Source organism: Pinus tabuliformis, chromosome 3_1 (genome assembly GCF_031772625.1).
Source record: "Pinus tabuliformis cultivar Carrire ecotype Pingquan chromosome 3_1, CPIR1, whole genome shotgun sequence".
In the NCBI taxonomy this organism is placed as follows: domain Eukaryota; kingdom Viridiplantae; phylum Streptophyta; class Pinopsida; order Pinales; family Pinaceae; genus Pinus; species Pinus tabuliformis.
Window position 1 is genome coordinate 969,384,192 of NC_142301.1, and position 27,545 is coordinate 969,411,736.

Genomic DNA, 27,545 nt, shown 5'->3' on the forward strand with positions numbered 1-27,545 from the left:
CCGCATGTGTTTATTTTCATGTGATGTGTATATGCAGTTACAGAATCACTCGTATTTTCCTTCTAACAATGAGAACACACTACCATTTGTCCTTTCATTCTTTTCGACTTGAAAGGAATCAAGTGAAGTGGTTCTTGTAAAGGAACCAAGTGACATTGCACAATTTTGACGTTCTCAGAAGCAAAACATCATTGTAAGGAGATCAAACAGTGGTAAAATGTCACACAATGGACAAATATATAGAACGTTTGCTCACATGTATGATTAACGTAAAATTAAGCGTCATGCAATTAATTAGTAGATTACAACATTTTGCTCTCCTCCGAATTTGGAGAGCTGCTCACTAACACACACAGCGTGGGAGTTGTTAGCGCAACAATTTTCAGAACTAATGAAAAACATGGTGGAAAGCTTCGAAGCTTCCATCAGTAGAAATTTACTCAGTATAATTATGACCATGATAGGAAATACACTTACAGAATAGCATGCAGACCCCCTGCTTGTAATCAAAGTGAACCTACCATTGAGCCTCATGGCGTAGCTGCATCAGAGATGTCAAAACCATACTTTGGTTTTTTATCTGCTGCCTTGAGAATCTGGAAAGAGCACATTAGTGTTTCATCCACACTCATCATTGCACCTGCATTGTCAAATGCGCCACAGTAATTTGGCGCTGAAAAGATTGTTACAAGTTGCCTATCAGCAAAGAACTCATAGCCATCCTCCACTACCTGCAGAGTTAGAATTTATCAGCATCTTCTCTATCTTGATATACACGAGTCATATAAACACCGTAACATAATAATTTGCAATAATTTCCTTCATAAATTATCAATGCTAATTTATCCAAAACACCAAAAACCTCGTGAGCTCGACATATGAGATCCAGATCATGCTTCTGAAGGAAGTCAGTGACTCTATCAGGACCAAAAGTGTATGACACTCCTCTATCATTCATCCCCCATCCTTGAGTATCATTATTAGGATCTGACCAAAGAAGATCACATAACAATCCTGCATCGGGAACATCTGTAGGCCGAGGTATATTCCTGATTTGGTCTAAGCTATTTAGATCTGGTGAAAAGCCTCCATGCATGCATAGTATCTTTTCATCTATGAGAGCTGCCACCGGGAGGCAGTTGAAGCAGTCAGTAAATACTTTCCATAACCTAACGTTAAATCTCCGTTTGCATTCATCATAGAAGCCATATATACGATTGATTGAGGCACATTCATGATTACCCCTCAATAAGAAGAAATTTTCAGGATATTTAATTTTGTATGCAAGGAGAAGGCATATTGTTTCTAGGCTTTGTTTGCCACGATCTACATAATCCCCTAAAAACAAGTAATTTGCTTGTGGTGGTAAACCACCATATTTAAAAAGCCTTAAGAGATCCGAATACTGTCCATGAATATCACCTGCAAAACAACAGAGCATAAAATTAAAAATCTTAGAATATGTTACTCTCTAGCAAGAGAAACGTATAGACCAGAGAGATGACTTTGTTTAACGTCACCAGAAATAGTAAAAGCACAACAAACCAAACACAGCTTGATATAGCAAACTCTCATAATAAGGACCTGTGTACGCCGCATTAAAAAGTCCTAAATAACATTGTATAAAATAACATCTATAAAATGACCCAAAATATAGAGCAATTGTCACCAGGCTACTTGGTGATTTGTATTGCTGCATAAATGAAATAAGCTACAACCTTAGCTGCTAAAACAAATGAATTTATATCCCATCCATACAAAGCTACATCTGCTTTATTAAATCGACACCATGCAAATGCTCAGCAACAAATTGAAGAGACTCTGTAGTCAGGAACTCAAAGATTCCAGAATACTAGATCACTTTGCCATTAAGAGACATGTAATTAAGAAGAAGCTACTAAAGTTTATGCTCTCACTTCAAGACCAGAATATCAAGAACATTAAAACATCATCAAATAACATTGAAAGACAAGCTGTTGAGAATCAAGATCTGAAACAGATGAAACTATATTGGTTTTAAAAAATGTTTTCCTTTTTTTAAGATTAATAGCGCAGATGTAAGCACTAGTGAAATCTTTAACATAAAGCAAGAGGCAAGCATAATGCTCAAACCTGTTCAAGTTTTAAATTTGAATTCATCGAAAACCAAACTGGATTCTCCAGGATGCACCAAATCTTATAGACCCAGACAAATCTGGAGTTTCTCTTATCAAAAACCATTAGACAATAAAGGAAAACAATGTAAAAATGTTATCTAACTAATGCCAATGGTCAAAATACTATCAAAAAACCATTAGACAATAAAGGAAAATAGAAAGAATAAATGAGTAGACATTTTGGCATTCAAACATAACCTTGGGTTGTCGAAGCAATCGAAACTCAATGTATCAATCTGAACTCTTATTCTACTATTTTAAGTTCTTATATTATCAGCCGATCCAAACATGTGGTAAATAATTTGCACTGTATCAATTTTGTCCAAATAATAGTAACACTCTGAAATGTATGAACTTTTTATCCAGAGAAATATATTTGTATTCTATATAAGGAATATACATGTTTCAGTTCTAAGGGGACTGCTCAGACAACAAGGTTCAAAGCCATTACAAGAAATATGCATTATAAGCTCATCACGTCACATGCAAGAATTAAACCTGGGTGGGGAGGATAATAACATTACTCCCAACCACATATATAAACTTAATTACAAAAATAGCCTATATCATTTTAATGTTTTATTGTATGTCGCATTATTGTCATTTTAGTTTACTAATATTCAAACTAGCTAACACACAAGCAACAATTTTTCCCAGCCACCCTCGATCAGGTGTCAGCTACTCCGAACTTTTGGAATAAGCTTTACATGAAAAGATGAACTATCATAGTAAGAAAGTTCGCATGGTAGATATGAATGTCTGATGCATAGGGTGTCTGGATACCCATCATATTCTTCCTTTATGCATGTAACACACATTGTTCAATATATGATATTGTTCTGTTTTGTATCTTGCATTTTTTTATGTGACTAATGTTTACTGTTTTTATATATTTTGCTGCAAATTCAAACTAAGGAACCCAAGATTTTTTACATTGAATCAAAACCCAATAACGCTCCCAAATTATATATCCAAGATTCCTAATATGCCGTAATTGCACTTGCTACCATGTAGTCATGGAAGAAAATAAATGACTTAACATGGAGGCCAAGGAAAACATAAAAGAATCATATACACAGCTAACTTCAAAATATGTAGTCCAGAATATACGTCTTTATAATAAAGAAAACATTTTTTCCATTGTAAATATTAGTCGTAATGTCGTTAAATCCCAAAGTCCTACGTGTCATCGAAATGGTTATAACTTATAATTTAAAAGTGTTAAACCTAATGTTAAGTCATAAGTAAGTCCTAACTGTTATAGTCATAATGTTAGTAAAAACAAGAACCCTAAGAATTTAATATAGTAGTTGAGAGACACTTCAAAATATTGGCTTGGCCTATTAAAAAACCTTGTAATCCAATGTCAGGCAAGCTGGAGTGACTGAAGATCTTGACAGTTAGCAAGTTCTCCTTCTATATTTAATTTTGCTCTGTCTAATATAATTCTGCTGCCGAGTTTTAGATATTGTCTTGCTAGTCCCTTTTTTCCGTTTTGATTCAACTTTGGGGCCTTTGGCACCTCATTCTTGGCAGCTCCTTCCAATTATTTTTGATGTGTTTCAGTAGAGTTTATGATGTGTGCTGTTCTACTTCGTAGTTGTCTCCACTGATATCATGTCACTTGGTATCAGAGCAGTCTACTCTTTACCAGTGTCAGATCCTTGGCTCCTTTGAAAAAATTCGATTTCTGTAGGTGTGATTTTGTCAGTATTCCAGGCTGTGGTCTAGCAGCAAGTTGGAACAGTTGTAATAAGAACGACTTGTGTTCAAATCCTGGTTGGCAGGCCCCATTAAAAAAGAATGGTGATAAGTCAAAATTGTGAAATAGTGATAAATTTGTAAAGCAGCTTTGTTCCTAGGAGCTAAGCCTAAACACTTTTGTTTAAAGAAAATGTTACCAAGAAATTATTTATTATGAATAACCTGTCGTTTGATTGCAGTAACTGAATGTAAACTCTCCACATTCTCTTCACTCCCAACCAACAATTACAGATGCTGTTACGTGCTTCTCCATACATTTTGGTCTTCTCTGCCTCTAGGTGCATTCTCCCGGTGTTAGAACATAAAGCCTATTTGCAAAAGTGGTAAATAAACATGAAATATTAAATACAAGGGAAGAAACAATTGTTTTCATTGTCAAAGCCTGGATCACCATGCTCATGACTATCCTTTCATATGGCAAGCCAACCCTGCAACAGCCCAACCTCTCACACAACAAGCACTGGCAAAGATGGTTAGACTCAGGTGATAAGAAAGAACAAAAAGCATTGGAGTGACTAGAACTCAAACCCTGAAATCCCTAGCCTCTAAAGCTCCAGCCATAGTTGGACCTAGTAGGAAACTTCTGCTAGCTCAACCTAGCATGGGAGTGGTAACCAGAGAGCTTGCTCTCCACCTCTGCTCTTCAATGCTCATAGCAATGAAGTTATGGTTGAAGATGATGGCCAAATGAAACAACAAAGGTATCTTAACCTTAGAGACTGGTTGCTCCAATGCTCAACTTCTACAAATAACCTTTTTAGCGCTCTCCTAGACCTCAAGGACAATAAGGTGAACGTGCACAATGTTATTGGTTTGGAATGAAAGTGACCTTGTGGGATGTCTAGGGATTAAATGATTACCGAAGGAAACAAATCATCCACCAATTGTTGACTTCAATTGGTGGGGCAAATATTCTCTACTTGCAAGAAATCAAAATCACAAGGTTCCCAATTATGACGGCCTTAGCATTTATATGACCATGGATCCAACATATCATTCTAATAATGTTGAAGGAAATGGGGGTGTTTTTTTGTCAATCCCCCCTCACTAAGTCAAAGTCATCACTGATTGGGGAATCAATCGCTAGCAAAGAATCTCCACAGTCAGTTATCATCCCTAGCTAATATTTATGCCTCCAAAGATTCGGGTAGTGTGCAACCGTCTAGCATTGGCTATTCAAAGCACTACCTAACACCCCATGACTCATTTGTGAGGACTTTAACATGGTTGAGTACCAAAAGATGGGGCATTGTCCGCTTGCATGTCAGTCAAGGAAAAGGAGGCCTAGCTCGCTTTGAAGGCCCACCATGGGCTCAACGACCCTAACCCATCAACCAAATTCTGCTGATAATTGATTCACTTGGATGAGTTTCAGGCATAGTCAAAGAGAATTTAGCAACAACTCGATAGAGCTCTTCCTTCAAAACAAAAATTATTCTACTTCAATTCCAATGGAGGCTGACGACTTCATGTTGATAGCACATCCACTCTGTTGAAAAAATGTGTTTTCCACAATCTCAATATATCATGAATGTCTCTCACTTCCTAAGCCTAGGTTGCCTAACCTGCATCTAAACTATGTGGAACCTAATCCCCTAGTTGTAAAAGGATTCTAGTTGGCTAGTGTGGTGGGAAGATGCTATTTCCAAAATACATGCCTTTCTAAGAAGCTATGGGAGACAAACTGCTGAGATTCAATGCAACTACAACAAAGTAATTTGTGATGAACTCAAGGAAGTCATGCAAGGCTTGCGATGATTCCTCCATGATGAAGAAAAGCAAGCCAAGGCAGGCAAATTGTGACATATGCTACCATTAGATGAGCTATTTCATAAATGCACGCCTTTCTAAGAAGCTATGGGAGACAAACTGCTGAGATTCAATGCAACTACAACAAAGTAATTTGTGATGAACTCAAGGAAGTCATGCAAGGCTTGCGATGATTCCTCCATGATGAAGAAAAGCAAGCCAAGGCAGGCAAATTGTGACATATGCTACCATTAGATGAGACCCACAAAGCCAAAAGTGCCCAATTGAAAGCACAGCTTCACTCACCACCAACGATACCCACCAAGCCAAAGGTGCCCAATTGAAAGCACAGCTTCACTCAACACCAAGGATACCCACCAAAGCCTTCTTTAAGGAGCTCACCACCAAGGAGGACAGCAAGAGTATTGCAACTCTAAAAGTTGCATTAGGCCAAATGACCAATCAAAAAGATATTGAGAAAGAATTTGTGCAACAATACAAACTAGCATTCCAAACTCAATGCCTTATTAAGGATAAGTGGGAAACCATGCAGAAGTGTTTCGACTTAATCCCATGTCTAGTCTTTGGGAAGCAAAGGAGGCCTTGTGATCTAGCTCAATCTCTTGATGAGTTATTGGTAATCCTTCATGAAATGGTGGAGGATAAGGCCCATGGCCTCAAGGGACTCCCTTGTGAATTCTGCAAGGTCATGTGGAATTTTGTTAGGCCAAACCTGCTATAGTTATATAAAGAAACACTTTGAAACTGCCCCTTAGGAAAAAGGATTAACCAACGGCTCATTAAGTTCATCCCAAGGCAGGGTACCCAAAGTTGATAACCTATTGGATGCCCGTCACATTGCTTAGCACATCTTACAAACTTCTATCACAAGCGTTGGCCCGATGCATCAAGCATATTCTTCCTAATATCATCCAACTTGAATAGACGAGTTTTATTTGGGGGACAATAGATAATGTTATTGCAGTTTGGGAGGGCATGGAATACAATCATTCTTCTAGCATTGATGCCCTATTCATCAAAAATTGATTTCATAAAAGCTTACAAATGAGTGGAATGGACTCATCATTATGATGCTCAAAGCCTTGGGGTTTGACCCCAGCTTCATCAACAATGTCAACACCCATTTTATAGACACGTCAACTTGCATCTCCACCAATAAGGATAAGTCTAAGTGAGTGGCGTTACCTTGATTGATTGGACAAGGCTACCCACCAGCTCCAACTTTACACGCCTTGGTTGCAGAAGCCCTAAAAAATTTACTATGCTCCAAAGTCAACTTGGGCATAACTTGAGGGACTCCTATCCTTAAACATGAAGGCAAACCACTAATTAATGGGCATTTCACTAATGATTTCTTCTTAAGGATACTCAAGGACCAAACTTCTTGGGTTCACAACATGACCATTTGAGCACCTTTTTTGCAACCTTATGGTCATATATTTAATGGACCAAGATGTAATGTCGTAGAGAGAGAAAGCAAACTATTCCTAACTAGCCTACCTCACAAAACTAGTCCTAAATCCAACCAAGCTAGATCTTATAATTAAATGTATCCCTTTCATTGTCTAGGCTAAATCGCGAGACCTCTGCAAGGTTGTAATGCAAAGGGTTGAAAAAAAAATTGATAAGTGGATTACAAAGACCTTAGCCTTCATGGAGAATTTTCACATTTGCACTAATGTGATCACTACAACTCACATTCACTATTCATCTTACCAAGTTCCCTCCAAAACAACCTATTCCATGCTAGAGAAGGCTCTCTAAAACTTTCTATGGGCCAAGACTAACAAGAGTAACGGGTTTCATAAAATTAATTGAGAGCTATGTTGCCCCTCATGAGAATTTGGAGGCTAGGGTATCATCAAAACTAGCCTACAAACTCAAGCCCTATGTGCCAAATTCATGATTCGAGTTGTTGATGGAAAGAAGCCTAGATGTTGATGGGAAAGAATCCTAGAAGGCCCTTCTTCAACACTAGATCAAACAAGGCCCTCCACTTGAAAACATTCTTTGCAAAGAGTTTCTTTTCAAACCCTCTTGCTCACACCATCCCATGTTAAAGTTGCTAGCATATTTGTTGTACAACATATATGGAAAGACTAGGAGGCTATTAAGTCCTACCTATCTTGGAAGGAGCTTTCCCTTCAAACTACCTTTTCTTATCAATAATCACTACCTCTATCGGTTGCCCCTTGTTAAATTTGGCAACAACATTTAGCATAAACTTCCTGGTTCTTAACCTTAATGCCTTTTTACAAGAACCATGGGTGCAATCATAGTAGGTTTGATACATCCCAAAATTAGAAATCAGTTTGGAACCCTAACCCTAATTATTTTATAAAATAATAAAATATATGAAATGAAATATTGAACTATAAATAATATAGTATATAAAAAAATTATGCTTTATAAAATAATAAAATATGAAATATGAAAAAAAAACTAACCAAATGGATATCCATGAGAATTGAACCTTTAACCTCATAAAGTGTGGCATCATCAAGTTGGCTCATATTCTACCTCAAAGAAGTCAGTTTGTCAATCCCAAAAATCAAATTAGCTAGCCCCATTTTGCCAATCAAATGATCTAAATCACTCAAATGCTCGCTTCCTCCATCGAAATGAAACCTAATGTCACCATTGCTATTTTTAAATGTTTTCTTCCATTATTGTTGCTACAAATATTAGAATTTACTCCTCTTTTAATGCCACTAATGTCATTAATTCCATTGACAAAAACCATATCCCACACCTTTTGTCACCACTCTCCTCTCTTTCCATCCCAGTTGTGCCCAAATCTTGGAGAATCCTAGAAAATCAAATAGGAGTCCTAGAGAAGTTGTGCCCAAACCCTAGAGAATCAGATACAAATCCATGAATTCTAATTCTTGCACGATTGGGATCTAGGTACATAGGGGTTAGGGGCCAAATCTGATAACTCTGCATTCAACTAATGATATTTTTAACAATTTGTAGTGCAAATAGCTTCCCTAGGTCAGCTCAAGCATAAATTTAACCTATCCAAGGCCACGATGTTCATTCTAGAATATATTCAAGGCCTCATCCTAGAGCCTTGGTCTTGGAAGTGAAACTAGTAGCTGTAAATCCCATAGCCTTCTCAAGATACAAGTAGATTTGCTCTAAGATGTTCTGTGAAGACCAATTGAACCAATAGTGGACCATAAAATACCTAGTTATTCTGACTTCACAACCTTTTAAAACCAGTGTTACAACACAAGAAAGCGGTGTTTGTATCATGTTAAGTCATGGGGGAAAGAGATGAGACTACTCGTGATGTCCATAATGGGGGTGAGTCAAATACCTTAGGCATTTGTTCTAGCTTTACCCTCTAGCCAAGACTGCCTAGGCATGGGCTGAGTCATTATGTCAACAGTATATCCCTACTTCCCTCACTTATGAGGTTGTCTCAATAGGTGATTGACTTCCTTGAGCCACTAAGTTCTAGTCTGCTTGGATGCTTGTTAGAGTTGAAGTCTTTTTTGGCTCTAGAAGAATGCAATGATGTATCTTTAACTTATGTTGTAATATAACATGTATTTTCATGGTATGATGGCACTCTAATGAGTCATCCTATTATTGTAGATCACGGTGTATGAAAGAAAGTTCACATAGATAATATTAACATGTAAAACAACTTTTGGAATACTGGAGCGAGGGTTCTTGTATTGCAAGCAAAAATCCACCTGGCCCTCCCAAGCCAAGCTCTGCAAGCTCACATAGAGAGGACAATAGGCCCCACCACTAAGCTATCAAAGAGGCACATGAGTGCACAAGGAGTTGGCAACCATCCCACCATATAACAATAGACATTTTTCAAGTTTGGCATTGTAATGAACCTTAATCAATAAAAGATCAAAATAAGAAAGATCACTCTTAAGCTTGAGAATTAAATCCTTGTCTTCAAAAAATATCCAACATTTAAACCATAAACAATACAAGAATATAGATAATAACCCTTAAAGGTAGGGAAACGCCATCAAATACTCCTTATGGAAGGAATCACTCCACAAGCCATGCTTGCTAGAAAATAATACATCCAACATATCTCAATACAATAAAACTCATACCTATTTATATTTTCTCATGATTATTCATAGGGGATTTATGCCAACTACCCTTTAATATTGTATTATCTCCTTTTAACTCCATAATGGGCCTATTTATCACCCATTAACTACCAAGTGAGCCTATTCCATGATTATAGCCACATTTCATTGATAGGTACTCCATATTCTCTTCCCTAAGTAAATTACATTCCATCCCCCTTGACATGTTCCATCCTAGAAGATAGGAAGAAGACATATAACATGACCTACTATGTAATGTAGTCAATTGGAGTCATGCACAAGCATCCATTCATCCCAGTGAAATGTGAAGATGGGGTTTAACTGTGGCCTTTCCTCCTCAATCTTGATTCAAGTTCTTTTTTGGAATCCATGTCTTCATTGTGCTACTCTAATATCACCATGCCTTGCTTTCAGTGCTCCATGTGCCTCCATATTGGTTGCCCTTCCAATTCCATGTTGATCTATAGTAATTTTACTAATGCACATGCCCTTACCTTGACCACCATTGTTTCACCGAGTGGTGTGAGTGGTGATACACAACAATTGTACTTACCAGCTTGTCTATCTTTGACTCTTCAACATGTGGTTCTATAGTTCCTTAGCTTCTTCTTCCTTTTAATACCCTTTTAGGGCTTCTCTCTGTGTGCTTCTATAAGCTCTTTTTCTGATTCAGCCTTGGGCTCTTCATCAAATGTGTCAATAGGTACTACAATTAGTTTCCCTACAAGAACTTCTTCAAGTTCCCCTTTGGGAACTTCTTGTTTGATGGTGGCGCTGACTATCCCTTGATGGTGATAACCATAGTTACTAAATTCAACCAAATTAGGTAAAAAATTAGAAAATTCACTAATTCATCTGATTTGACCAAACTATTCATAAAATTCAATTTTTTCTACAACACAAGGTGATCACATGGGTTGGAGACATCAAAGCTAATTTAATATGAGTTCCTCAACAAAACACAGACAATAAGAAAACAATATGCATTGCTCCTTACCTTCCTCAAATCTCAGAGAGGGACCCAATCAACAGGGCAAGCCAAAGCAATAAGCACCCTTCCACAAGAAGAGCCTCATGCCTCAAGATCAACCAGGAACCTCAGTCAAAAAAGTAAGAACTACTTAGTATGATTACAACAACCACAAGAGGCAAGGTAGGAGCAGACACAAGAAGCAAACAATACTCACAAGAGCCACATGTAACGATGAGATAACGAGGTGAGGGCTCAATTGTCGTTCCTACCAATTCAAAATGAATTTCAGGTGTGAATATTGAAGTGAAACCAAAGCTAAGAAAACATGTTTTGCGCTAAGGCCCTGTTGTAGCGGCTACAACCACCCTCCAAAATTTTGCCTATGCTTCATTTTGGAGCCTCCCTCCTAAAATCCCAACAACTTATCTCACACTAACCTAGGTACTTGTGCTTTCATTAAGCTTATCTTCTACAATGTAGCTTGTGTTTTCTCACTTGGTCTACTATCTAACCCACAAGCTGATCTCTTGACTTGGTTTCGACCTGGCTCCAGGCTTGCCTTAGTGAACTGCGCAATCCTTGAGGGCAACCAGCCTCGCTCCCGGAAATTGTGCAGTCCAAGCCAACAAGGAGCCTTCAGCTCCAAAATTGCATAGATCCAGTTGACAGCCTGCCTTCAGTTGGGAAATTGCGCAGAACTTGAGAGGCAGCCTAGAGCCACTCAACCCAAAAATTGCGCAGAACCTACTGTGCTCAGAAACGGCTCAGTGCATGAACCAGAGAGTTGCCTGGTCCTTCCCAGAATTGCGCAATCTTTCCAGGCAGTGCATGGCAATTTTTCGAAAAAGCAAGAAGCTAAGAGGAAAACCATCCCTAAGAAGTACAGATCTATTATTAGTTTCCCGAAGGTGACACATTGCCATCTTTAGAAGTTTATACCAACTATCGTTGTTGTCCTTAATCTCAAGCATACGCGTCATGAACTCCATTTTGCTCAAATCTATGTAATGGATGCCTCTAGAGCTCACTTATACATTCGATCATCAATCTCTAGCTTCCCTAGGAGATCAAGGAGCCTTCAGAGCATTGTCATCGCTTTTCGGGGTGAGTTTTCTTTTATCGCCTTTTGCTACTTTTTCTGTCGCTTTTGTTTGTTTAGCTTGTGAGAGTGTTGTTTCACTCGTTTTGTTGAACGACCGCTGGCGTTTTAACTTGTTTTAGCTTGTAGAAGTGTTGTTTCAAGTTATACATTTCCTTCCCCAAGTGTCGCATGAGTTTTCCCATTTTTGCACCAATGGTCGTTGTGTGACGACTCCCTTCACATGCCTCATGTTCCTTCAGTTTAATCCATTGTTGCACTTGTTTTACATGCATACATCTACACTTAATCAAATTTTCACTCATCCTTACATCATCCTTCAGATCTGCTTGTTTGCACACTCCCCATGGACAGATTTGGGCTCCCCTTGCCCAAATCTCACACTTCACTGCATGCACTGCGCAATCTGGGAGCTTAAGGCCTTTGCCTTGGCTTCTGGAATTACGCAAAGCCTGTCCTGGGTAGGTTCCAACTGCGCAGTTCCAGGAGCCAGTCCCCCAGCTTCGTCACTGAGACTGCCCAATGCACAGTCTCTCCCAGGCCCTGACCCAAACTGAACTGCACATTGCGCAATTCTAGTCATGAAGCTTCCACACTGACTGCTGGGACTGCGCAGTGTGCAGTTCCCACAGTCAGTCAGTCACCCCTGTCAATCAAAATTGCGCAATTCCTCTCATCAGATGCCCTGGTTACTGCTTGATCATGCTGTGAAGTTAGATTTGTAAGAGCTAATGTTTGCTTGCCATGAGTGTCCTTTTTGTCCCACAGGTACCACACCCATGAAGCACTTCTCTCCAACAGTCATTGTACCATGGCACTAAAGAGAGCTGCTTCAAGAGAGACCACTGAAAGCAACACTGGAGAAGCAGTTGAGCAAGTGCCAATTTAATTGCCCATATATGCAAATGCACAATTGTTTATAGAAAAGGAATCAAGACTAACATGACTGCAAGACCAGCAGCAGTGGCAAAAGGCAGCAATCCAATACAAGATCAGGGAAAGAGGAAATTGCTGACATAATAAAGGGAGAACAAAGCTGCAGAGCGAAAGCGCATTCAATATTTATGCAAGCAACTTTGATAGCAGAAGCAAAAGGAAGCAAAGGACATAAACAGCAGAGCAGAGGAAGAGAGAAGAGAAAAGCTTGCAAGTAGCAGAACTGAGATCGCAGCAAGCAGAACAAGAACTGAAGGAAGAACAGGAGCCGAGAAAGAAAGAACGGGAAAAGAAGCAGAAACGGGGAGAAGAACAAAGGCAAGGCGCAATGACATAGCAAACAACGCCAAAACAAGTTGATGAGCCAGAAAAGTCAACAGTTGAGGAAGAGAGTGAATAGATGCAGGTTCCCTCACCAAAGCTAAGCACAAGAACCAAGTCTGGTTAGAGGTCAACAGGTACATGGAGCAGCTAAGGCGAGAGGCCACCAGGGATGACTTGGAGCTCAACACACAAAACATACAAAGTACATCAATGGTCCGATTATGGTCAACACCATGCTGCACATGCTTCAAGACGAGTTGGACACAGGTTCCAAGACCATATTCCCGAATGTTATGGAGGCAAGAGTATGCTACCAAAGACACCATCAAGCAGTTTGGGGACATCATCATGTAGTACCAAGCTTGGCATTAGTACATCTCCGAGAAGCATCAAGTGGAGGTTTCCGAGTTGGTCTTTCCCCACGCTTCGAAGTCATAGTGTTTTGTCTTGTTAGGCTGACTCGAGCATATTTTGTCCCACATGGGTATATGTGGAAAATGTATATTATTGGTAAATATGTTGTAAGTAAAATTCCAAGTGTCATTAGTGGAATGTGAACAGTCACTATGTAATGTAAAGAGTTATTTGTAAAAAAGTTGAAGAGTCATGAGGGTAATCGAAGTGTCACAAAGGGGAATTTGAATGTGCAAGGCTCGGATTGAACAATGGTGCTCATAGCAGTGAAGTACCCTTGGCACCTATTCGGCTTCTTACTTTCATGAAATGTCCCCCTAGGTGCAACATGTCTCTCGACGTCTTCGACAATCTCCCTAAGCCATGAGAGTCTCCTTTTTGAGGAGGAGAGCTCATGAGGGGGTGGATCAATGGGATCCATTGGTCCTTCAGCATCAAGAATCTGCTCATCCTGCGGCTCTCCCTGCTTTCTGAAATCTACTTCTTTGTCCTTCCTTGGCAGAGGAAGGTTACTAATCTTCCCAAGGGCAGCGTCCTCATCGAAAGTGACATCATGACTTATCTCCACTTCTCTTTGACCAGGCACATAGATTCTATATGCCTTGGAAGTTTCATTGTAGCCCACAAATGTTCCTTTCTTCCCAGAAGCATCCAATTTGCTTCTCTTTTCTTTCGACACATGAAAATATACTGGGCTACCAAAAATTCTAAAGTGAGAAACATCAGGTTTCTTACCAGTGAAAGCTTCTTCAGGAGTCTTGGAGTCCAACGCTTTATGAGGGCATCTATTTTGAACATACATGGCGGTGTTTGCAGCTTCGGCCCATAAAAACCTCGGAAGGCTTTGATCATCAAGCATGGCACGGCTAGCTTCTACGATAGAACGGTTCTTCCTTTCAGCAACACCATTTTGCTTAGGAGTATATGCGGTAGTAGTCTCCCTCTTAATGCCAACTTCTCTACAATAATCTTTGAACTCATTTGATTCGTATTCGGTTCCATTATCGGTCCTCAATATTTTGATCTTCTTCCTAGTTTGATTTTTGACCAAAACTTTGAAAGAACGGAACCGTAAAAATACTTCGTTCTTCTTCTTCAAGAAATATATCAAGTCTTCTGAGAGAAATCATCTATAAAGGTTGCATAATATAAGTATCCTCCCAATGAGTTCACGGGCATTGCACCAAATAGATCGGAATGAATCAATTCCAATATGTCAGTGGTCTTGCTATCACTTGAGGGGAATGGTCTCCGTGTATGCTTTCCTACCCTTAACAAACACCTTCATTTTCTACTTTAAATTCAGGCATACCTGTCACCATCTTCCTTGCATCGGGTAGAGCCTTATAATGTAGATGAGCAAACCTCCGGTGCCATAATTCAGATTGAAGTGATGTGTCGCAAGACATAGCTCCCAATGGGCTTCCTCCAACTTGATATAGGCTATCAACCCTGAAGCCAAGTGTAAATGCATCTTTGAAATTTTTATTCCACACACGTACCTTTCCATTGATGAATGCCACCTTGAATCCTTTGTCCTCCATCGCTGAGATAGATACCAAGTTCTTCTTTAGATCGGGTACATATAGTACTTCTTGTAGATAAATGGTGTTACCCTGATTCAATTGAAGAGTAACATTCCCAAATCCCTTCACGAGATAGGTGGCATTATCTCCAAGGATAATTTCTAAATTTGTATCCCTTTCACTCAGATTTGAAAGAGCTTCCTTATACCTGGTGAAGTGCCTTGAGGCACCACTATCAATCAACCAATTTCCCAAAGTGTCCAGAGGAGATGCAGTAGAAAGGGTAGATATAAGATAGAGTTATTTTTGCTTGTTATCAACAACATTAGATTCATCATACCTGGTGTTTCTTGATCTCTTGGGAAGTCGACCATTTCCTTGATGAGAAGCGGGAGCATTCCTTTTTCCTTGGTTGTTGAATCTGCCATTCCTTTGATTGTTGTTGCCCCTGAAATTGTTGTTGGTGTAGTTGTCACCATCATGAAGTGTATCCCTTCTATTAGGACACTCCCTAACATAGTGACCAAACTTGTTGCAAATGAAGCATCTTCCCTTCCTTCCATTTTTGAAGCCCAACCTTCCTTGACATTACTTCTTTGAACCTGCATTATTCTTCTTTTTAGCATGACCGGAGAATGCGATAGGATCATTCCTATTTGAAGGCATATCTAGTTCTGTCATCCTTGTTTATTCTTGAGAGCACCTAGTCAGCAATTCTTCAAATCTTGGAATCCTGTCGTTGTTAAGAATAGTAGTGTTGAACACGTGTCATTCATGAGGGAGTCCTCCAAGGGCAATGAGGGCAAGCTCCCTATCAGCGATAGCTTCTCCAATTGAAAGAAGATCATTTTTTATCTTCGTAATCCTCATGAAGTAGGATTGAACATCTTCATTTCTTCCTTTCTTTATATCCTTTAGCTTGTTCTTGAGGAAAAGAATTTGATTTGCATTGCTAGATTTGAACATGCCAACCAACCTATCATATATCTCCTTTGAAGTGTTCAAATCGGAAATGTAAGCAACTAAATGCTTATGAATAAAATCCCTGATGATCTTCTTGGCTTTGACTTCACCCTTCTTGTATTTGGTCTTAGCAGCAGCGGGTGCATTCTGAAATCTTTCCCTGCACATAATCCATCACATCTTGCTCTTCTAACATCAAATCAAGAGACGTCTTCCATGCATGATAATCAGACTTATCATGAAGCTTATCATCAAACTTGAAGTAGGAAGTAGGATGTGGAGGCCATTGAATCTTGTCTTTGATCAGTGATTGCTCCTCTTAGTGATTGCTCCTCTCACTCTTGCTTGGCCTTTGTCTTCACCTCAGCTCTGATACCATGTTAATTTTAGACAACAATGGTATGTTCTATGCTTGGAGCAATTTTACTTCAACTTCTTTATTAGCCCAATATCAATATCCAGTTTAGCAATCACATCAACTTGATAGTAAAATGCAGATACAATATAAACAATAACAGTGGAAGACAAGACAAGACAAGAGGACACACGTTATGGCACCAGCGAAGGACAAACCCTTGATCAATTCTTCAAAAGTTGAACAGAGAAAGAGAGTACAATATACAATATTCACTTGCCCAACCACAGTGAAATCTGATCAGTCAAACAGCAGAAACAGAAAGCCCTAACCAGAAAGTCAACGCTGGTCAACAAGGCAGATTTCTTCCTCAATTCAGGTCGGTCAAACCCAGTCAACTTCGGCCTCCAACAGCAAGTCTAATCAGCCCAAAACAGTCTGAAAATGTCCAGTCAAAATTGGTCAACAAAAGTAAACTCTGCAGCCAGCCCTAGTACAGTGAACATTGGTCAAACAGGAGGTCAGATTGCCTCGGTTCTTGTGGCCAAAACTGCGGCCTGATAGAACAAAAATCCTCCACCCAAAACCACACCTAAAACAGGTCAACGCAGTCAAAACAACCTCTGAAATTTTCAGTCAAATCTAGTCAACGCTTGGAACAGCGAACCCTTCCTTCCCTTCGCACGTGTGGAGAGCAGCTTCTGATTTTCGTACCCAATCAATGAAAGAGAGAGAAGATGTGAGTGAGTGAAGTGTGTCCAAATGAGGAGGCATCATGTATTTATAGGTAAACGTTGAGGATGAATAGACATGACAGTTGGGCTTCTGAGCCTACATGAGTTTGCTGGCCGACCTTGACAATTTGTCCATAATCAAAATAAATTCATAATTTCATTTTTACATGTCAGAATGGGATGATCTTTAGATCAATCCTACACCTCTCGAAGAGAGGAATTCAAGAAAAATATGAGTTGCTTCATATGAGCTATCCAATGTGAAGTTTGGCCCTAGTTGCCAAATTTAACAAAATGGCCTACAACCCAAAATGGCTCTACCATATTCTTATAGCATACAACCCAAATACAAGTCAAAAAGCCCGAAATAAAGACCAAATCCAAAGAGCATATGGCTAGAATTCCATCTCATACATTAAATAAACACAAAAAGGTGAAAGAGCAAAGAAGACCATAAAAATACTCTCAACTATAAATGAAGCACTAGTACTTCAGTTTACAAGTTGCAAATTTTCAATTATATTCAGCCTTTTAAGTATTGACTTTAAAATCACGAATTGCATCTACTATTTATGTAGGTTGCATCCATGGCATCCAAATTTTTCTTAAAAAAGTGTCGCATCCACTGTTCTCAAACTCTTTTGAATCTGATTGGACTCTCAAGCTTAACTCTACTCTTCCAGGAAACAGAGTCACGTCATCCCCTCTAAGTCTAACTCAACCCCAAGTCAAACTCATGATTCAAACTATGAATCGAACATGAGTCAGACTGACTTGATGAGTCCGCGATGCAAGTCTCACAAGTGATACTCAATTATCTATCTATAAGACATTAAAACCAAAATCAAGCACTCACTTGGCTTGTTTGGTTTCAAAGTACATGACCAATAGATTCATCAATTGTCCAAAATCTAGTGTGTTAAATAGTATGTGATATCATATATGTACTTTAAAATGAGTTATTATTGAAAAATCGCATTATCTGAACAGTATAAGCTTTCGCATTAATACAAAAAAAAATGTATATTGTTGCCAAGGGTGGCAGAAGCAGGTGGGATTCTTTTTTATGCCGGAGGAACTGTGCAATTGTCCTATGCAAGGGATTAGGATTGCTCTCTAACAACCAAGTAAAAGCGTACTTGTAATTTCAGTGGTTAAGATTAGTAGCAGAAAAGAGCGTTCCTCATTTGTAGTGGGGGACTCCAATATAATTATCAGGGATATGATCAAGAAAGGACAAGCAGATCATAGACTAGACTCAATCCTTGTCATAACAACATGAAGCTTCAAAGTTCCAGGAAAATGAACACTACTAGTTCCTCAAAAGCAACAACAAACAAGATAATGCAATGACCAGTTTGGCAACTAGGTCCAAAAAGGGGATGCTATGGATAAATGTTCTTCAATCTACCCAAATCATACCTTAATTTTCATTTTAATCACAAGTATGACACTCATAATTCAACAGATGTCCCTCACACGCAGGCTCTTTCGTCAAGACAAAGTGTTTAACATGAAGAGACTACCATCCCTTTGCACATGCTTCAAGTTACAGGAACTAGTGGTCTTGCAGCCATGGATTTACTTCAACTCGACGCAGATGGGATAGAGAACAGATGAACACCACACAGGCGGGAGAATGCTAGGATCTCATGCTCATTCTTCTACAGGTTGGCCTCTGGTCTGTTGCTTATCTGACCGGTTTATTTTCAGTTGATTTCCAGTAGGCATCTATTTGTGACTACTAGTAGTTCAATTCCCTCTGGTTTTGATAGTTTTAAGAAATACCATGAATTTTTTATTTTCAAAACCATGGGACTTTGTCGCTGGTTCTGGCACCCCAGTTGGACTCTTATTTTCAATATGAGTTATTTCACTTTTGGCATTGATTCATCTCTGCTGTTTCAATTATGTAGTACCATGTTTGTCTGATTATTGCCTTGAGCCTCTTTACCCTCTGTTAAACATTCTCATTTGGGGCAGAGTTTCTCTTTCTGAGAAAAAGGTTGCAATTCTCTGTTTCTTCTCTGTTTTTAAGGCTCGACTTCCAGTTAGTCAAGTGCTGTCTATTTGGAGCTTGAGCATTCTGCTGTTTCTTTTACAGTGATAGAGTGGAGGCCCGGCTCACTGACCCATTGTCTCCAGTCTGCTTGACCATTATGGAACCTCGTGACTTGTTGGAATTGAAGAGAATTCCAAGGACCCATGAGGATATGGTCCTTCTCCTCTCTTATCACCAAATTCAATGATTTTGAACAATAATGTCTGGCACAAATAGCAGATATCATGCACATCCTCTTGCAGGTCAGACAAATGTTGGGCATTCTGGAATCTGGAAAAAGAGTGTACACTGTAATCACCTTAAAAAACTGGCAGAAACTACAAGCAAGGATGCTCTTTCAATCAGTGTTGTTAAAATCGCGATAAAATCGCGATTTTTTCAAAAAATCGCGATTTTATCACTATCCCACTTAAATCGCGATTTTTATCCCAAAAAATCGCGGGCTTTTTTTATAACGATTTTTTCCGAAAAAATCGCGATTTTTATTGAAAAAAGCGCCGAGGCGCGGGGCAGCGGGCTTTAAGTTATGAAAATCGATTTTTTATTAGTCATTTCTGACTTTCGCCGCGCGGAGGAGGAGGAGACGCCTTGTGGAGGAGAGCTGAAGGGTTTGGGAGCGAATCCAAGTGGTTTTAGGAGAAATCCAAGACAAGATCACCAATTTGTCCATAAAAACGGTATGTAGATTAAATTTTTTTTGTTTTCCTTGTTATAAACTTTGTTTTTCATTGTTTTTGGTTGAGAAATTTCATATGGGCACCATTTGTTTTCAATGTTCATTGTTTTTAAAGATTTTTTTGTAATTTTTCATTGATTTGGGATGGGTAACTTGGTATGACTATGGGAACTAATTTTTTATTTTTTTTTTCATTTTTTTTAAACATTGTTTATGTTTTTTGATTTTCATTGTTTTTTGGCATTTGCCATTTGGTTGGGTAACTTGGGATTTTGTAAATTTGTAACTTGTAATTTTGTAAATGCTAAATTGTAATTTGTAATCCTAAATTCCTATTTTCTAATCCTTATTTTTCCATAGGTTTGCAAATTCAAAATTCAAAAACAAACATGCCAAGGAAATTGGATCCTTTCTGGGAATATGGTGAACCTAAAGCTCCGAATGATAGACAAAACTTGAATTGCAAGTTGTGTGGAAAGGAGATATTCGGGGGGGTGTACAGGTTGAAGTTCCAACTTGCACAAATCCCTGGACGTGATGTGGGGCCCTGTATAAATACAAATCCTGAAATTATCCAAAGAGCCATGAGAGCATTGGGAGAATTAGAGCACACTAGAGAGGCCAAAGAAGAACTCAAAAGGCAACTAAAAAGGTCAGCTGAAGGAAGTGGGCCAAGTGGCACTGGTTCTACTGCAGCATCAGTCAATCCGATAGCTGCATCATCATTTTTTGTTCCTCGAACCACACCTGGTTCACAACCAACTATCGGTTCAATGCTAAAAAGAACTGAAAAAGAACAAGCTGATAGGTTGATGGCAAAATTTCTCCTCTGGAGTGATATTCCTTTCAGCATTGTAAGGAATAATCCATTTTTCCAACCTACTGTTGATGCTATTGCCAGTGTTGGCCCGGGGTACAAAATCCCTTCTCTTCATGATTTCAGAGGCCGGATTCTTCAAGAGGAAAAGCGTGACTACACCCAAAGATTGGAGGATTTTAGGGCATCATGGGCACAAACAGGATGCACTGTTATGTCAGATGGTTGGACTGACCAAAAGGGGAGAACCCTTATAAACTTCTTGGTTAGTTGTCCCAAGGGGACTATGTTTATCAAATCTATTGATGCAACTCATCAAATCAAAGATGCAAGAACTTTATGTGATTTGCTGGATGTGTTTATTTTGGAGGTGGGTGCAGAAAATGTTGTCCAAGTCATAACGGACAATGCTGCAAATTATGTTGCTGCTGGTAGAATGCTTATGGACAGGCATCCTACTTTATTTTGGACACCTTGTGCTGCCCATTGTATTGATTTGATGTTAGAGGACATAGGGAAAATTCCCTTTGTCAAAGATATTGTTGACTCATCAAAAAGCATCACAAAATTTATTTACAATCACACATCTGTGCTTAGCTTGATGAGAAAATGCACCAACAACAAAGAGTTGGTGCGCCCCGCCATTACACGGTTTGCGACGAGTTTCATATCTCTTCAATCCCTCTTGAATTCTATGTGGGATTTGAAGAGAATGTTTCTTTCAGAGGAGTGGCGTGCTTCGTCAATGAGCCGCAAACCAGAAGGAGAGGCCGTGTGCAGACTAGTTTCATACCAGGAAGACTTCTGGGCGGGAGTGCAGGAGGTGTGCGTTGTTACTGAACCTTTGGTAAAGGTTCTTCGGTTGGTTGATGGTGAGAAGCCCGCAATGGGCTATTTGTATGAAGCCATGGACAGGGCCAAAGAAGCCATTCGGTCCTACTATGATGATAAGGGAGATGATGGGTTTCAGAGACAACTCCTTCTATGGGAAGTGATTGATGAGCGATGGAACAACACACTCCATCGTCCCATTCATGCTGCTGGGCTTTTCCTGAACCCTGCATTTTCTTATGCATGTGGGTTTGGTTTTGATGCTGAGGTCGTGGAAGGATTATTAACCTGTGTCCAGAAGATGGTGAGATCTCCAGAACAACGTATAGAGATCTCTAGACAAATTGAGACATATAAGATGTCAGGTGGCACATTTGGCTTTGAGATGGCTGTCACTGATAGGACGATTAAAATGCCAGGTATTTTTTAGTTTGTACTTTGTAACTTTGTTTCAAATTTCATTGTCTCTTCAAATTCCATTTTTTTCTTATGTTTATTTAAAATTTTATTTGTAATTTTGTTGTAGACGCATGGTGGAAGATGTATGGTGGCAGAGTACCCCTTTTGCAAAAGCTTGCCGTACGCATCCTCAGCCAAACATGCAGCTCCTCAGGATGTGAGCGCAATTGGAGTGTATTTGAAAAAATACACAACAAGAAGCGCAATAGGTTAACACTTAAACATTTAAAATATTGCAAATTTCCAAATAAATTTTTGAATTCATTAAAGTTTTAAACAATATTTTTTTTATAATATTAATTATTAATTATTATTTCATGAACTTTGTACAGGTTGGAGTCCCATAGACTTAATGACATGGTCTATGTCTACTACAATCTTCGATTGTGGGTGAGACAACTAGAGAGGACACCTGATACGGAAGCCATCTCATTGGATGGGATTGACACCACTGCTGAATGGAGGGTTGAGACCGAGAGGCCTCTCATGGATCCCACTGATGATTGGTTAGTGCAGGATGAGGGGGAGGAGGAGGAGCAGGAGCAGGAGCAGGAGGAGGAGGAGGAGCAGGTGGAGGAGGAGGAGCAGGAGGAGGAGGTGACACCGCCTACCCGGGCTACCACTACCACCAGTAGAGGACGTGGTCTCCGTCTACCTCAGCCTCCTGTAGCTGCTACTACTAGTTCTTCAGCTTCTAGAGCACGTCAGACTCCACTACCATTTCCACCAGCACAGGCACCAGCTTCTACATCTAGAGGGAAAGAGAAAGTTGTGCCATTTTCTCGCAAGAGGGGCAGAGGAAATCAATAGGATTAGACTTTCATTTTATTGTATATGACATTATGACATGATGAGATACATTATCATATTTTTTGTTGATATTTTGAGGCTGAGTTGGGACTCAGGACTTACTATTCAGGACATGATTCAATGTTATGTGTGATTTTAGCGCTAGAAATGATATTAAACATCTTATATATTAGTTTTTTTATCATATTTATGTGTCAATGTATTTATTTTATGTTGTAGATGGTTTAGATATTAAAAAAATTGAAAAAAAATGAATATTTTTGTGCCAAACGCTTTTTTCCCGCCTTTTTCCGCTTTTTTCCCGCTTTTGCCGATTTTTTCCGCTTTATTCCCGGCGCCGATTTAATCCCGATCGCGCTTTTAACAACATTGCTTTCAATGGCTTCCAATCAGAGGATTTCAGAACAAGGGACAATGGGGAAGAGAGCACGGTCATTCAGATACTAGAAACCATGGATATTGCATAACAGAAACTGGCATGCAACATCACTATACTGGATGAAGCAGCAAGCCACCACATGCTTTGTTACGCTATATTTTTTAAAACAATTAGTATCTTATATGTTTTTTAATTAGCATCTTAGATGTTTTGTTAGGATTTACAACAGCAGATATATTTTGAAAATTTTGTCCAAGGACATCAGTAAGCATTGTATAAGCCTTTGGATAGACATGATAATTTGAATCCGGAAGACTTTATATATGTATTTATTCTGTCAGTTTTACTGCAGCCATTTTGATAATATAATTTTCCAGATGCTGTTAAAAATAATAATAACAACATAAACATATCTTTTGCATTTCTAAAATCAACGCCCAAGTTTTTCTGAAGTTGGAGTCAATTCGAGGCAGAGCATCATTTTAATTTTAATTTTCCTAAGTTTGTAATAGTTTTAGAAATTTGTATTGTGTAGTAATCCAGCTAAATATGATTATGTTAGTATGTAGTTAGAAGAATTGAGTTACTTTAGGAACAGATTTTAGTTTTGTTGTATTTCCTCTAAATTTGAAGGATATGAATTGGTCATCGTAAGGGTCGAGTTGATTCCTCATATGTTTGGATAAATAAACCCTTTTCAGACTTGAAAATACTGATGGGGAGAAGGAGAGGTTAAGTGGATTGAGTGTATTTATACAGATTGGATATATTTTTCATAACTTTAATGAGTTAATGAATAATATACATGATTGCAGACTCCTTTCAGTGTGAAAATTTCTTTTCTAGTTCAATTTACAATTTATCCCTATATAAACAGCATGGACTGTCTCTATGTGTATTTTGCTTGACTTCCTTTTGAAATTTCCTTGAACTGTGCGTATTCGGGCGGGATTATTGAGTCAAATTGCAGGTATATGAGTTAATTAAGCAGACTGAAGAGTGGATCAAAGGGAAGAGGTCAGACTGCGCAGGCGGCAAAATCCAGGATACCCGTATTCTTCAGCATCCAGCTGATAGAAATCCCAGATCCACGTATAAAACAAGATTTTATCTCAACCGCTGATCCTCTTTGAACCATAGGCTCTCCAGCCTTGTGGAAAAGTTAACATCCGCATCTGGAACTTTTCATTAAGTGGCTTTTTAAGTTTTTCCAAATTTCAGAACTTCCGGTTTGTGGTCTCCGACTCTCCACAATGGCAGTTCATCACAAGTGATGTGGATGCTAACATCAAAGATAACACGGAAGCTGACATCAAAGGTGACAATGACGTGATATGGAAGTTGACATGGATTGCATTCAGATCCCGCCTTTTTAGAAAGGTGACTTCTTAAGAAATCCTGGATTTCCAGATTTATGAATTGGAGGTTCCATATCTGGAGCTTTGAAAAGTATCTCGGTCCGGATATCCGGACTTTTCTAAAAAGAGCATTTTAAAGAACTTCAACACTTCTGGATCCAGATAATAAAAACTTTCAGATCCTCAAGGTTCTGCCTCCGGGTTTCGAACCCGATTTCGTTCTTTCTGGCCTCAAATTGTGTGTTTTCCGGCCATCTGCAAAACGAAGATTCCAGCCTGTAGACCCCATTTTTCGGCATCTAGTTGAGTTTCCAACATGCGGAATTTTAAAGTCTTCAACATCCGGCTCCAGACTTTTGCCAATTCACAGACTAAAAGAAATTCCGGATCCTAAATCCTTCGGATGATCGGACTTTGTCAAAAGTCAGAAAGGCAAAAAGATGGCAAATTTGTGTTAGTTAGTTGACAGATCCGACCATTTGGATTTTGTCAAAAGATTGAAAATTGGTGCAGTTAGTTGACAGATTTGACTATCCAGATTATGTTAATTAACAGAAAAGGCTAGAGAGCAAACAAAAAATCCGTTAATTAACATAATTGCAGGCCACGCAGTCGGGAAAATAACCGAGTGCAGGGAACTCAAATTGGCTTCAGAACAGGTTGTTGTCACAATTCTTTGTATTCAGCCTCATCAAGTCATTCTCGGACGAAAGAATTATTTTTCTATTCCCCTCTTTCAGCCTCGGCCTAGTTCTAGCATCTTTTGACATGCTGTTGATGAGATTTCACTTTTGTACCCATTTTAAGTCTTTTCTTTTAGTTTATTTGATCAGTCTTTTAGTTTTGTGTTTAGATATTTTTTCGTTGATGTAGCATAGCTGTAGGAGCTGCTCATGTACTCCTACTATGTATTACATTGCTTATACTCTTTTAGTCCCATTGACTTATTCTTGTGATCCTCCAAGTTGAATCTGGTATCTGACCCCGTATCTATAACCTAGTAAATTAGTCCCTGAACATTTGGTTTTGGTTGTTATTGCTCCCATTTTCTATAGAATTCCATTAATTCTTCTAAGGGAGAACGGAGAGCTAGAGAATATCCAAACAGTGTATTAGGAGCTTGAAATTATAGGGATTCGGAGGGTAAGATCAATGACAAAACAACCAAAAGCAATATAACCATCTGTAATTTATTTGATGGCATACATACTAAATAAGATAGAATATAATAAAATAAATAAGTAAGCAAACAAAACGAAACGCGCCCTTCATGTAATGCAAAATCCCTAAACCTCTAAGTCTAACCTCCTGCCCAGCTACTACTAAGACCTCCTTTTAGTAATCTTCATTTGGCAGTAATTATAGACTGTAACCATTGAACTCTCAGTTTTTGACATGTATGGATAGTTAATCAAAATGCAAAATTACATGGATTTCATTCCATAAATGCCATAGAAATGGATATATTAGGGAGGTTTTTAATACTGGATATAAATGGCGGGAATATCAAGTGTCGTATATGTGTGCAAGGCTTAACGATTCCCTAACTTTGTACCATTATTTTTTATTATATGGAAATTATGAGCTTTTCAATTAACCGTAGACCTCCATATTTTGAGCAGACCAAAGGAAACCCTTGACAAATGCTGGCAAACCTTACTTCCATTTCTCCTTAAATTTTACAAACTTCGAAAAATAAACTTACCACAGATCTTGATGGGAGCTTCGAGGTCCAACAAGTTGGGTTGGTTTATAAAGATTTGTTTAGAAGCGAAGCAGAGCTGCCGAATCTCGGCCTCGGAGATTTGTACTCGCTTCCGGGATCTCGAACCTCGGACTTCCAGGAGGCGCCCAATAATATCATCCAGAGCATCATGTTCCATCCAAAATCACACACCCCCACCTCTACCTACTGGCCGGCTGGTGAAAACCCTCAATTCCTTTCTGAGCTTCCGATACCAAAGACTCTTCCCTTACCTGGAAAAAATTCGAAATCAAGCTCTAATAACAACATGAACGACGAAAGCGTAAGGCATACTCACTCCGACGGTTGACATAGTTGACAGAGTATGCCTTACGCTTTCAGTGCGCTGGGTAAAGAAAATATGATGTTAAAGATAGCGTATACACTCTTCAACTTTTTCACAAATTTTTTGCTAAATAGATTATCATATATTGTTTGTTTAGATTAGTTTAACTTTTTCACAAACTTTTTGCTAAATAGATTATCCTACAGTTTATTATATATTGTTGGTTTATGTTTTTCTTTAATTTTTTTAATTTTATACCAGTCTAGTTATATAAATTAATTTAACAAGATTTGTTTGGTTTTTTCTCATGTTCTCATGTGGCATTTTGTTTATTGTACAAAAATGACCAAAGGTTTATTTACTAACTCAATATTTTTAAAAAAAATTAACAGAAAAATAAAATAAAAGTATTTAAAATAATGAATAATGTGTTTTTTTAATAAAAAAAGTTTTTATAACTTCTCAATATATTAGAGTTTTATAATGCAGTGTATGTGCAAAGCCTCTAACTCGGGTCTAAAGTTGTTGTTTGTCAGGTGCTTCACATCTTTTTTCTCTAACTTTGTTATTTCGATTTTGTTTGTTTCGTGATCAATCTATCTCTAATCTCGCGTCCCTTTGGTCAAACAACCTACCATCGTTGAGTCGGCCCCGGATCCTCCTTTTGCAAATGAGAGTGTCGCTTTCACTCTCTTGTCGCCAGCGGCCCTAAGTTTAAAAAGTTTGTGCAGTCTTGTTTCATGAAAAAGCTTGATGAAATTCTTAAGGTGGAGATCAATGCTCCTCATGCACGGATTCGTGCTCTCCAGCTTGCATATTGTGGCTTGACTGACTAGTTCATGGATCTATGGCCATCTCCACGGATGGTTCAGGCATGGTTTTGTGGTAAGGGTTTTTTTACTTTCTACTTTGAAAATAAGTCAGGTCGAGATTTGATATTTAGAAGCAAATTGTATTTTATGGGAGACTAGAGTTTATATCTCGATAGATGGAACCCTAACTTCAACCTAGACTGTGATAT

At 38.8% G+C, this 27,545-nt stretch overlaps 2 protein-coding genes across 2 annotated transcripts; one reads left to right on the top strand and one right to left on the bottom strand.

Annotated features, from left to right (window-relative positions):
- Positions 1–238: 238 nt before the first annotated feature.
- Positions 239–26,610, bottom strand: LOC149191058 (serine/threonine-protein phosphatase PP1-like). The gene is made up of 3 exons (XM_089412330.1): positions 26,200–26,610; positions 863–1,422; positions 239–731 (listed from the first exon to the last, which is right to left on the bottom strand). The coding sequence occupies exons 1-3, from the start codon at positions 26,375–26,377 to the stop codon at positions 531–533; spliced, it is 939 nt and encodes a 312-aa protein (XP_089268456.1). The 5' UTR covers positions 26,378–26,610; the 3' UTR covers positions 239–530.
- Positions 20,593–22,373, top strand: LOC149191059 (uncharacterized). Its single transcript, XM_089412329.1, has 2 exons — positions 20,593–22,156; positions 22,280–22,373. The coding sequence occupies exon 1, from the start codon at positions 20,614–20,616 to the stop codon at positions 21,916–21,918; it is 1,305 nt and encodes a 434-aa protein (XP_089268455.1). The 5' UTR covers positions 20,593–20,613; the 3' UTR covers positions 21,919–22,156; positions 22,280–22,373.
- Positions 26,611–27,545: the final 935 nt, after the last annotated feature.